Source organism: Aspergillus ibericus, assembly GCF_003184845.1.
Source record: "Aspergillus ibericus CBS 121593 unplaced genomic scaffold BO80scaffold_3, whole genome shotgun sequence".
Classification (NCBI taxonomy): domain Eukaryota; kingdom Fungi; phylum Ascomycota; class Eurotiomycetes; order Eurotiales; family Aspergillaceae; genus Aspergillus; species Aspergillus ibericus.
Window position 1 is genome coordinate 590,478 of NW_020292101.1, and position 11,297 is coordinate 601,774.

The window sequence follows — 11,297 nt, forward strand, 5'->3', positions numbered from 1 at the left end:
CCAACATCCCCTGCGGGGAAGAACCGCCGGCGCGCATTCCGTTCAGCAACTCATGTGCTCTGACGTTCGTGAGAGGACTTCTCTTTGGACCCCGGTACCCTCATTAGTCTCTTTGGTAACGCCTGTTTCTTCCGGCTTCAGCGCGTCTTGCCCATCCAGTCCCTCCAGATCGCGCCATTCTCATCATGGTGGATAGTAAGGTCCCTCAGCCGGGACCGGCCAAGTTGAAGCGCAATGCAGGCCCCGATGAATGGCTGGAGGCGGCCAAGGACTGCAAATATCTTTCGGAGTCACACATGAAACAGCTTTGTGAGATTGTGAAGGAGTTCATGATGGAAGGTGCGCTTCCGGCGAGATCCTGTGGCGACTGACTTCACGGACACTGACGAGTCGCATTCCCTAGAATCGAACATTCAGCCAGTGTCGACGCCAGTGACAATTTGTGGAGATATTCACGGCCAATTTTATGACCTGCTGGAGCTGTTCCGGGTCTCCGGAGGAATGCCCGATGAATCAGAGGTCGAGCCGCCCAAGACGTCACCGTCTGTGATTACCTCTGAGGATATCGAACCCCCGTCCACCATTACCGATCCTAAATTACGGAAGAAATTGAGGAACTCCGGACACTCGGATGACTTTGCAGATGAGAATAACAGCCAGCGGGGCCGGTCTTCCAGCGCAGGCTCAAAGGAGGTGACATTGAATCGGAACTTTGTGTTCCTCGGTGACTACGTTGACAGAGGATATTTCAGCTTGGAGACTCTGACGTTGCTCTTGTGTCTCAAGGCCAAGTGAGTATGCCCATGTGCAGTCCTTCACTGATTCTAATCTTGTGCTCTAGATATCCCGATCGGGTCACATTGGTGCGTGGTAACCACGAGTCTCGCCAGATTACTCAGGTCTACGGCTTCTACGAGGAGTGCTTGCAGAAGTATGGCAATGCCTCGGTATGGAAAGCTTGTTGCCAGGTTTTCGATTTTATGACGTTGGGCGCCATCATCGACGGCAGGGTGTTGTGTGTGCATGGCGGGCTGAGCCCCGAAATCAGAACCCTGGACCAAGTTCGTGTGGTTGCGAGAGCCCAGGAGATTCCGCATGAAGGTGCTTTCTGTGATCTGGTCTGGTCTGATCCCGATGAGGTAGAAACATGGGCCGTGAGTCCCAGAGGCGCTGGTAAGTGCCCTTCCGTCGCGTGTACTTCTTCTCCCTAACGTAGTCTAGGTTGGTTATTCGGAGACAAAGTTGCGGACGAGTTCTGCCACGTCAATGACCTGACCCTTATCGCGCGCGCGCATCAATTGGTCAACGAGGGCTACAAGTACCACTTCGCCAACCAAAACGTGGTCACCGTGTGGAGCGCCCCCAACTACTGTTACCGATGCGGCAACCTCGCCTCCGTATGCGAGATCGGGGATGACCTGAAACCGACGTTCAAGCTCTTCAGTGCTGTCAGCGACGATCAACGACACGTTCCGACATCGCGGCCGGGCCGCAGTGAGTACTTTCTGTAACATATCGCATGGCTACACTTTTATTCTCGTCCGCTTGCATTTGCAAGCCATGAGGCGTTACTGCACCGGCGCTGGCGTTGGGAGTGGATACAGATGGGGCCCACGCATTGTGGGTAGGACAGGTTATGAGCATCATATATTACGATTTGGGACACAGTTAATGAAGTTTCTTCTTATGCATACTGGACTTTGGCCCGGGTGTTAGTTTACTGTCACATTATCATGAATCGGATGATCGTTATGATACATAGCACCGTGCGGCTTTGTAGGCATCCTGCGCGATGGGTATATCGCCTATTTGACGAGACCTCCGCCGGAGGTCTTGATGAAATTCGAAGGGGGTTTAACGAAGGCTTCGATGGGTCACCACGACCCAGAGAAACAGGGAAAATACCGAACCGTTTGAAATCCGGTTGTCTTATGGGCTCTGTGCCAAAGGACGAATCCGAATCCACGCTGGGAGTCGAATACCGACGTCTCTTTCTGACGCGTCGGCGGCGGCGTTCTTCGCGTTCGCGCTCTTCTCGTTCCTCTTCCGACATTCCGGCATCGATATCAATGGCTATCAAAGCAAGCAATGCAGCTATCTAGATGAAGCAATTGCGCTCATGTTGAGACAGAGACCACAGTGTGATAGCCATATTGAGTAAAGAGGCACTGAGGTAGTACCAGAGACGGTCCTCTGAACAATGCGTCGATGAGCATCCACTCGATGTGACTTTCGCGTACTTTGCCTGGTCGGGTCTAGCGCGTATACCCCGCGACTTGATCGGTCACCGTCTTTGTTAGATGTTGATTGACCCAACAGTGACCACAGTCAGGATAAGAGGGAGTACCACGCCTCCGAATCCGAATGGCGGAGAAAACATGACTGAAGTCACTGAACGCCATTGGTGCAGATACTGGCCGAGGCACGGACGCAAATGCCGCGCAGCTGCCGACCCGGGATGGATTCCGGGGTAGTTCGGAATCCATCCCGGCGGCAAGTGAAGTATATCAGAGGGTGTTTACCAGCGCTCTCATGAGGTTTCCCGGTTTCATTTTTCGAAGCCATTTCTCAAGAAGGTATCTAGCAGACAACATAGTATCATGGCAGAAAAAGTCGACGTTCTGATCTGCGGTAGCGGCTCCGCGGGCCTTTGCGCCGCCACCTGGCTTGCTCGACATGGCATCCCTTGCAAGATCCTGGAGCGTCGGGAGGGACCTATGACAATGGGACAAGCAGATGGTGTGCAGTGCCGCACGGTCGAGATCTTTGAGAGCTTCGGAGTTGGCGAAGAGCTGTTGCGCGAGTCATACCATGTGCTGGAGGTCGTGTTCTGGGCAGATGATAGTGGTTCGGGCGTTATACGTCGCACGGGCAAGACTGCAGACACCCAACCCGGATTGTCCCATCAGCCACATGTCATTCTGAACCAGGCGCGCATCAACATGCTTCTCATCGAGCTGATGAAGAAATTCAACAACCAGGAGATTGATTACGGGTATACCGTGAAGGATGTCCAGGTTGACAGTCAGCTTTCGGGGGATCCGGAGGCGTATCCGGTTAAGGTTACTGCGGAAAAGGACGGGAAAGTAGAAAGCTTTGAAGCGAAATATGCTCTGGTGCGTGCTTCGCTTCAGCATCTTGACTGGTTACTGACGTTTTAGGCATGTGATGGTGCTCATAGCACTGTGCGCAAGGCCCTGGGATACACCATGATTGGCGATAGTACCGATGCTGTCTGGGGTGTCATGGATATGGTTCCACGAACGGACTTTCCCGACATTCGGAAGAAATCCACCATCCGTTCCCGGGCAGGCAACCTTCTGATTATACCCCGAGAAGGAGATAGCTACGGTCTGACCCGGTTCTACATTGAGCTCCCGACTGGTACGAAGGCAAAAGATGTCAGATTGGAAGATCTGCAAGGCGCCGCCAAGAAGATCCTCAGTCAGTACGAGATCGACTTCGTGGAGACCGTATGGTGGTCAGCATATGCGATCGGTCAGCGTCATGCGGACTTCTTCCACAAGGACCATCGTGTTTTCCTCGCGGGAGATGCATGTCATACGCATTCGCCGAAGGCGGGCCAAGGCATGAATGTCAGCTTGCAAGATGGGTACAATATGGGCTGGAAGCTTGCTTCGGTGCTAAAGGGCTTGGCTCGTCCCTCATTGCTAGAGACGTATGTGCTCGAACGGCAAAAGGTGGCTATCGATCTGATTAACTTTGATCGCTACTTTGCCAAGTTGTTCTCGTCTCAGGGGGATGCATCGCCCCAGGAATTCCAGGAGGGTTTCATCAAGTCCGGGAAATACACGGCAGGTTTGACCGCCAAGTATGACGAATCTCCGATCACGTCCGATACGGGGTTGTCGAAGGAACTCTCCCCGAACATCGCGATTGGAATGCGGCTGCCTAGCGCGCAGGTTGTGCGATTCTGTGACTCCAAACCGATGCAGCTGGCTGCATCGCTCAAGTCCGATGGTCGCTGGAGAGTCATTGCATTTGTGGGGGATCTCAGCGAGCCACAGAACATGGCCGCCTTGAAAGAGGTATGTTAAATGCAGCGTTCCAAAAGGATCAGTACTGACTGGGAACAGATTGGGGATTATCTTGGCTCTGACGAGAGCCCCCTCCAGACGTTCCGCCTCAAAGGCGGCGATGCCGACAGTCTTATCGAGCCAATACTGGTGGGATATGGCAACCGACATGACGTCGAGCTGGCGCAGGTTCCGGAATGCTTCTATCCAGTGACAGGCAAGAATCATATCAGAGGTGAGCATCTCCCGGCCTCCGAAATCCCAGTCTAACAAGGATAGACCTGCACAAGATCTTCTTCGACGATGAGAGCTACAACAAAGGCCATGGGCACGTTTACGAGCATCTTGGCATCCGTCCGGACAAGGGTGCTATTGTCATCGTGCGTCCGGATCAATGTAAGCTTTCGTCACCACTACTGGAAATGGATATACTGACATCCGTAGACGTATCTGCTGTGTTCAGTCTCGATGGATATAGTCGAATCGGTGCATTCTTTGAGGGATTTATGATCCCACAAGAGAGGCCGGAGCCGCTGGCGGGAAGCAAGTTGTAATCGCAGACACGCGTGCTCTGCAATACTGATGACAAACAATTTCAGCCACGCTCACCATGTCGGAGTGAGACGAGTGAGCAAAGTTTAAACAAGGATAATGCCATTGAGCGGGTTGAATGAGGTGGTATGGATGAGCAGCTCCTTGCTGTTGAAGAAATATTTATAGTACCATTGCGAACACGTCGACTCTAATCAGCAATAAACTTGGCAATTCCGGTATACCATCTATTTTCTTTCCGCACACCCAAACTGAAGATGGCTCCCCATGTCATTGAGGCCAACTCCCAAACACCCGGACCAGAGTTGAAGGAATTTGCTGCAAAGGGCGTACCGGCGACCTCCAGCGAGTCCGGAGACACGGTTCAGAACCTAGCCCAACTCCTTGCCAGAGCATCCGCGTCCACAGCCGGACTGACCTTCTACACATCTGGGGCTGAGGCTACTCGTGTTTCGTACGCCAACCTCCAAAGAGATGCAGAAGAAAAAGCCCGTGTCTTGCGCAGGATCAATGGTCTGTCTCCCTCGTCCATCATTCTCCTCCACTTCGAAACCAACCATGACACACTGCCGTGGTTCTGGGCTGCGACGCTGGCGGGTTTCCTCCCGGCCATCTCCACCCCGTTCGTGCATGATCCGGCGCAGCGCAAGAAACACTTGCATCATCTGCAGACCTTGCTGCAAGAGCCCGTGATCCTTACCACCGAACGGCTTGTTCCGGAGTTTTTGGAGATGGACGAGCTCCGTCTGCACCCAGTTGAATCACTAAGCAACGTGAATGCGGACTCAAATGGCGCGACTTGTGCCCACCCCCTCACTGGGACCGAAAAGAAGGCAGAAGATGCGGCGGTTCTCATGTTGACGTCCGGAAGCACGGGAAGCGCCAAGGCGGTTCCTCTCCGCCACGGCCAGCTTTTGACGGCGCTGCAGGGCAAGAAAGACCACCACGGGACCGAGTCTGACGATGTGTTCCTGACCTGGGTCGGGCTCGACCATGTTGCGAGTCTGTGTGAGGTTCATCTGCATGCAAGTATGCTCTCACCACCCTCTTTTACCTCAGGAGCATCGTTGACATATAGTAGTGAGCCTGGGCGCCGATCAAGTACACGTTCCGGCTGTCGAACTCCTGCGCAACCCGTTGCGCTTCATTCAGCTGCTTGATTCGCACCAGGTTGCCTATACCTTTGCCCCCAACTTCTTCCTCACGCAGGTACGGGACGCTCTCACAGATAATCCAGCCGTCCAGGCGGATCTGTCCCGCCTCAAGAGCATCAACTCTGGTGGTGAGGCCAACGTCGTTGCGACAATCGACGGGTTGACCCGTGAGTTGCGTCGGTTCAATATCCAGCGTGAAGTGATCAGTCCTGGATTCGGGATGACGGAGACGTGTGCAGGATGTGTGCACGCGCCGGCATCCCCATCATACGATCTCGCACAGGGCCTCGAATTTGCCAGTCTCGGCCCGTGTGTTCCGGGGGTGGAGATGCGAGTGATGCGTCTGACGGCCAAAGACGAACCTGCTGCGCGGGGTGAGGTCGGAGAGCTGCAGCTCTCGGGGCCCGCCGTGTTCGCCGGGTACTTCAACAATCCGGATGCCACGGCGGCTGCTTTCACGGACGATGGATGGTTCATCACGGGAGATCTAGCCTGGCTGGACGAGTCTGGATATCTGAATCTGGCTGGACGGACCCGAGACACGATCATCGTCAACGGGGTCAAATGGAGCGCGACGGAGATCGAAATGGCGATCGAAGAAGAGCGCATCCCGGGTGTTGTGCCCTCGTATACCGTGGCCTTTCCCTGCCGTGCACCTGGCTCTGCCAGTGAGGACATTGCCATTGTCTACTCCCCGACATACGCGGCAGACGACTCTGCGACGCGGTTCGAGACAGCCACGGCGATCGCCAAGACCGTCGCCCTTCTGACGGGGCGGAAACCCGCTCACTTAATTCCGCTCCCGGCGGAAATGCTGGACAAGTCGTCGCTGGGTAAGATCTCGCGCACTAAAGTGCGTACTGCATTCGAGAAGGGCGAGTATGCGTCGATGGAGGCGGAGGATACGGAGGCCGTGCAGCGATATCGTGAGGCTACGCAGCGGCCGGCGAAGACGGAGACGGAGAAGAGAGTGCAGAGCACAGTAGCAGGACTGCTCCAGCTTCCAGTCGAGGAGATCAACGTTGACATGTCGATCTTTGATCTGGGTATCACCTCGTTCAATCTGATCCTCCTCAAGGCTATGATCCAGGAAGCCGTCGATGCCCCGGTGGAGATTCCCATGTCAGTGTTAATGACCGAGTAAGTCACTTGCCCCTAACATCTAACTCCTCTTAACGTTGTCGCAGTCCAACCACCGTCGCCATCTCGGCCGCCATCGACAAGCTCCTGTCCCAGCCCCCGGTGTACAACCCCATCGTTCCCCTCCAGCCTCACGGCACCAAGATCCCCCTCTTCCTCATCCACCCGGGCAGCGGAGACATCCTCGTCTTCATTGCCCTGGCAGCCCAGTTCCCAACCCGGCCCGTCTACGCGCTCCGCACCCGCGGCTACAACACCAACGAGCCCTTCTTCCCTTCCATCCAGAATACCGCCGAGACGTACGCGCACCACATCCGCCAAACCCAGCCCGAAGGCCCATACGCTATAGCCGGCTACTCCCTCGGGTCCACGCTGGCCTTTGAAGTCGGCAAGGTCCTGGAAGCCCAGGGGCAGGAAGTGCGCTTCCTCGCCAGCATCGACTACCCGCCGCATATCCGACAGTACGTGCGCGGGCAGAACTGGATCGACGTACTCCTGCACATTGCCTTCTTCCTGGAGCTGATCGACCAGAACATCATGGCTGAGGCGGGGAAGTACCTCCACGGACAGGAGATCGCACGCCAGGACGCCCTCGTCCATGTCCTCTCGATCAGTGACCAGGAGCGTGTGCGTGCCCTGGCTCTCAACCCCGAGCGACTGGAGCGAATCACCGACATCGGGGAGAACTTCCGAGTGCACGGAGAGTCGTACGAGCCTGAGGGTACGGTAGAGCGACTGGACGTGTTTGTGGCGGATCCGCCGAGCTACGCGGCGCTGAACCGACAGGACTGGGAGGAGAATAAGCTGGGCGCGTGGCGGAACTTTTCCCGAACGGAGGTGGGCTTTTACAATTGTCCGGGCATCCACGCGACGATGCTGAACCCGGTGTATGTGCCGGAGTTTGTGCGGAGCTTCAAGTTGGCGATGAAGCGGAGAGGTGTGTAGTGATATACAGTGATGAGTCGCTAGATGGTAGTCTGAAGGTAGCGTAGAAGGAAAGACGAGGATGGAGTATACTTCAACAGTACATCTCCCCCTTAACCATCCCATATTCCCTATACTAGTACAATCCATCCCGTAAATCATAACGAATACACCCTCTTATAAACCTCAAACGCCTTGAGTAAATTCCTCCCCTGATCCCCAATAAACTTCAACCTATTCCCATCCCCAATCCCACCCCCAGCATCCACCCCCATAACCCCCCCCTCAACAGCCCCTCTCACCTCCCCCTCCCCCACCCACCTCCACGCACAATGTTCCTCCGGTGCCAACTTGATCCTCCTTTCTCCCTCCCCATCCAACGCATCCCCCACCTCCACCAAAAAACTCCACTTCATCGCCCTCACCTCCCGTCCAGCCTTCATCCTACTCCACGCATCCACAGCCACTAACTCCACGACCTTGGTGACGGTCAACCCTGTTTCTTCATACACTTCTCGGGCTAGAGAGGCCAGGAGGGTGGTGTCGGTGGGGTCGCTGGACCCGCCGGGGGTTTCCCAGTGGAGGGGGTAGCTGTCTGTTGGGGAGCGGAGGAGGAGGAGGGTTTGGATTTGGGGGTGGGGGTTGGTGGGGGATGAGGAGGGGGTGGTGGAGGGGGAGGGAGAAGGGGGAGGGGTGAAGATGTAGGCGCCTACGATGAAGGTTGTGCAGTCGGGGTGGTGGGCTGTGAAGGTGGGGAGGGGGAGGGTGTAGGGGTGAAGGTGGTGGGATATTTCCATTGTAGATTTGGGCTGGACTTGGGTGGTGGTTGTGATGCTGATTGAAGGAGGGTGTCACGGGGCATACTGGGTGCACATTCCAGGTACTTCCCGCTGCACTATCAGCAAAAGGACTAGGATGTAAAGCCAATGGCTTTACACTGTGCACGCTATATAAAGGGTATTCAGGAACAGGATTCAGGCAGGATTCAGGCAACCACACGGGTTCAGGTAGGCAGGCAGGCAGGCAGGCACCGTGACAAGAACATGATTTTAAAGATATTCCAGACGATGACTTACAAGAGTAGTACAATTGCCGATTGCCAATACAACGCCCAGAACGGCCACGCATCACGTGACCACAACAGCATGTCACCGCCAAGCTACAACATGTCAAACGCTACGACCAGGACATGGCAGTGACATAAGATAACATACCAGTAACATAACATATCATGACGACGGCATAGGGGATAAGGATATATAAGAACACTCTCTTATGTACTTAGCTAGTTCTGTTCTTCGTGCTCAATACAACTGTCTTTAAGTAACCATATGTTTGGAAGCTTAACTACAGAACGCTCGTCCGCACTTACTTACGGATAACTGCGCGGCACTATTCAGCCCTACTTCTCCTCTCTTGTCCACGACCTAGTTGTCTCTCAGATAGTCATCAGTCGATACCTCCTCGACGTAGTTCGACGGTACGTATACCAACGGGGCTAAGCTAACTGGGACAGGGGAGCGATCCTAGGGTTTGACAGTTGGGTCTTGATCGGTGACTCACCTCCAGGAGCTGGTTCCAGTCCTCTTTTGAACCTGCATCCTGTGTATCCCACTTAAGGCCAGAATCATTCCTTCCACCTTCACCAAACAGCCGATCCACTTGACAGGACTTCAAGAGCTAAAGCCGTCAAAAAAGTGACTGGGAGCTCAAGGCCTCCTGGAGCCCTATATATACCCATGACAAAAGATAGCGCTGATACACTTAAACAAATTATTAGGTCCTCACTACAGAGCTAAATTCATATTCAAGGACTGGCTGTATAGCCAAGAAGCCTTAATTTAACTACCAGGGCTTAGACAGATATATTCAGCTTTCCGACAGGAATTTTCCAAAGGAGGACGGCCTTATTTAGCCAATTATGTCTAGCTTCTACCCTCGGTTCTCTAAACGGTAGCACCGATGATATAAAGGAGACCGTCCCAAAGTATTTTCGACCGCTACTGACGGAAGAATCATTGATAATTCTAAGCTTCCAAGGTTGAACATCTGAGATAAACTGCAGATAGTATGTCGCAGTGTGAACTGCGGATACAATACATCTCGTGCGGGTTGTGTAAAGATTCATGTAAATTACCCTCCTGTGTATTTTTCGGAAACCTTGGCGTTTCCGCAAAAACGCCCGTGGACCCTGTGAGACCTGCGTTTGTCGCGTATTCCAAGGTTGTACTAGGGCCAATAGCTTGAAAACCATGCATGGGTAGTATAAAGACTGGTCGCATCCGCATATATTCCACGCTTTGGTTTCATAGGACCAACCTCGGAAATCCAGCCGTGGACGTGAACAACAACTTTGGAGACGTTGGCAAAGCTATCCCTTTCTGCCCACCATGGCCAAAACACTAGAAGAATTTGCTCAATTAGAGCCTCTCTGGGACAAAGCAATCCAGCATCCAGCGGAAATTTCACCTGATGAAAAACACCAGCTGATGCAATGGCCGCCTTTAGAAGAGATGCAGGCCAACACAACCAAATACTTGGATATGTCACTTGAAAACTTGCTTCAAAAGGCAGCTACGGACCGTCAATCCCTCACATACGCGGAATGTCGTCTAATTCGCGATCATTTCCGCATTACGCCAACTCTTGACAAGGGTGATCAATTCGCGTGGCTGCAGATGCGTCCTGATCTTTACGATAAGCTGAAACAGGCACAAGAAGCAGCTCTTTCACCAATAGAGCTTCAGGCCGTTCAAGCTGTGAATGAGGTATTTCCTCAGAAAAAGTATGATGACTTGAAGGCAAGGCATGAAAAGCGAAAACAAGAACCATTCCCAGATCTGCAAGACTGGGTGCGAAGGATTGTCGTTCGAGAAGATGATAAGAGCTGGGGCTATGTCTTTTACCATCAGAAAGGAATGGCCAGACTGGATGAGTTTAGGGCGCTATTTGCCGAGGTCCTTGAGATGTCTTTCGGTTTCAAGGGATATGAAGAGATACACGATCACAAATTCGCTCAATTTGTCCCATTTGAGGCCGATGAGAGTAACATCAGCCATTTACAGCAGTGAGTTGTCCTACATAATATTAAAGACATTTCTAACAATCAGCCAGAGACTTTCGTGATCGCCGCGAGAGGGGTGACTTAAAGCCCGGTGTTCTCAAAAATGTGTTCTTCTTGTTGACAGATGAGGCCCTTTCAGCTTGTGGCACATATGGCCCAGATATGTACTATGGATGGATATGGGCAATTGATCCGGACTGGCCTCTGTCGCGGCCAGATGAGGATGGCTATGATGGCCGCCTCAAAATCAGCATCACCCAGATCTTTTACCGTTTCTACGAATTCATGTCTGATGGTTTCTCGCTCAAAGAAATTTGGCAGGATTTCCATTACGTCAATGCTAACAAGTTGTACCCAAGCTCTTGGCGGGAGCCAATTTCCTGGGCCATTACCCGACTTGAGAAATCCAAATGGCCATACAATTGA

The 11,297-nt window shown here is 53.3% G+C and overlaps 5 protein-coding genes across 5 annotated transcripts; 4 read left to right on the forward strand and 1 right to left on the reverse strand.

The window, feature by feature from the left end:
• The first annotated feature begins 36 nt into the window (after window positions 1–36).
• sitA (TOR signaling pathway phosphatase SitA) lies at window positions 37–1,754 on the forward strand. The gene is made up of 4 exons (XM_025724161.1): window positions 37–339; window positions 404–791; window positions 842–1,173; window positions 1,222–1,754. The coding sequence occupies exons 1-4, from the start codon at window positions 186–188 to the stop codon at window positions 1,509–1,511; spliced, it is 1,164 nt and encodes a 387-aa protein (XP_025579694.1). The 5' UTR covers window positions 37–185; the 3' UTR covers window positions 1,512–1,754.
• Window positions 1,755–2,560: 806 nt separating this feature from the next.
• Window positions 2,561–4,960, forward strand: BO80DRAFT_397893 (putative phenol 2-monooxygenase). The gene is made up of 5 exons (XM_025717397.1): window positions 2,561–3,116; window positions 3,162–4,049; window positions 4,098–4,272; window positions 4,317–4,433; window positions 4,482–4,960. Exons 1-5 carry the CDS (start codon window positions 2,601–2,603, stop codon window positions 4,589–4,591), a joined length of 1,806 nt encoding a protein of 601 aa, XP_025579695.1. The 5' UTR covers window positions 2,561–2,600; the 3' UTR covers window positions 4,592–4,960.
• BO80DRAFT_345384 (NRPS-like enzyme) lies at window positions 4,847–7,828 on the forward strand (the record flags this gene model as incomplete). The annotated part of the gene is made up of 3 exons (XM_025715323.1): window positions 4,847–5,618; window positions 5,671–6,883; window positions 6,931–7,828. The coding sequence occupies 3 exons, from the start codon at window positions 4,847–4,849 to the stop codon at window positions 7,826–7,828; spliced, it is 2,883 nt and encodes a 960-aa protein (XP_025579696.1).
• Window positions 7,829–8,036: 208 nt separating this feature from the next.
• On the reverse strand, window positions 8,037–8,604 carry BO80DRAFT_499040 (NUDIX hydrolase; the record flags this gene model as incomplete). The annotated part of the gene is made up of 2 exons (XM_025724162.1): window positions 8,037–8,041; window positions 8,139–8,604. The coding sequence occupies 2 exons, from the start codon at window positions 8,602–8,604 to the stop codon at window positions 8,037–8,039; spliced, it is 471 nt and encodes a 156-aa protein (XP_025579697.1).
• A 1,532-nt stretch (window positions 8,605–10,136) lies between these two features.
• Window positions 10,137–11,297, forward strand: BO80DRAFT_397899 (uncharacterized protein; the record flags this gene model as incomplete). The annotated part of the gene is made up of 2 exons (XM_025717398.1): window positions 10,137–10,874; window positions 10,922–11,297. The coding sequence occupies exons 1-2, from the start codon at window positions 10,198–10,200 to the stop codon at window positions 11,295–11,297; spliced, it is 1,053 nt and encodes a 350-aa protein (XP_025579698.1). The 5' UTR covers window positions 10,137–10,197.

What these genes read in the sequence shown, in the direction of transcription:
- BO80DRAFT_397893 (XM_025717397.1), top strand. Translation starts at nt 2,601, where the DNA reads ATGGCAGAAAAAGTCGACGTTCTGATCTGCGGTAGCGGCTCCGCGGGC. An exon ending in ACATGGCCGCCTTGAAAGAG is followed by an intron (nt 4,050 to 4,097) that starts GTATGTTAAATG and finishes GACTGGGAACAG; the next exon opens with ATTGGGGATTATCTTGGCTC. An exon ending in AGGCAAGAATCATATCAGAG is followed by an intron (nt 4,273 to 4,316) that starts GTGAGCATCTCC and finishes TAACAAGGATAG; the next exon opens with ACCTGCACAAGATCTTCTTC.
- sitA (XM_025724161.1), top strand. Translation starts at nt 186, where the DNA reads ATGGTGGATAGTAAGGTCCCTCAGCCGGGACCGGCCAAGTTGAAGCGC. An exon ending in GAAGGAGTTCATGATGGAAG is followed by an intron (nt 340 to 403) that starts GTGCGCTTCCGG and finishes CGCATTCCCTAG; the next exon opens with AATCGAACATTCAGCCAGTG. An exon ending in CGTGAGTCCCAGAGGCGCTG is followed by an intron (nt 1,174 to 1,221) that starts GTAAGTGCCCTT and finishes AACGTAGTCTAG; the next exon opens with GTTGGTTATTCGGAGACAAA.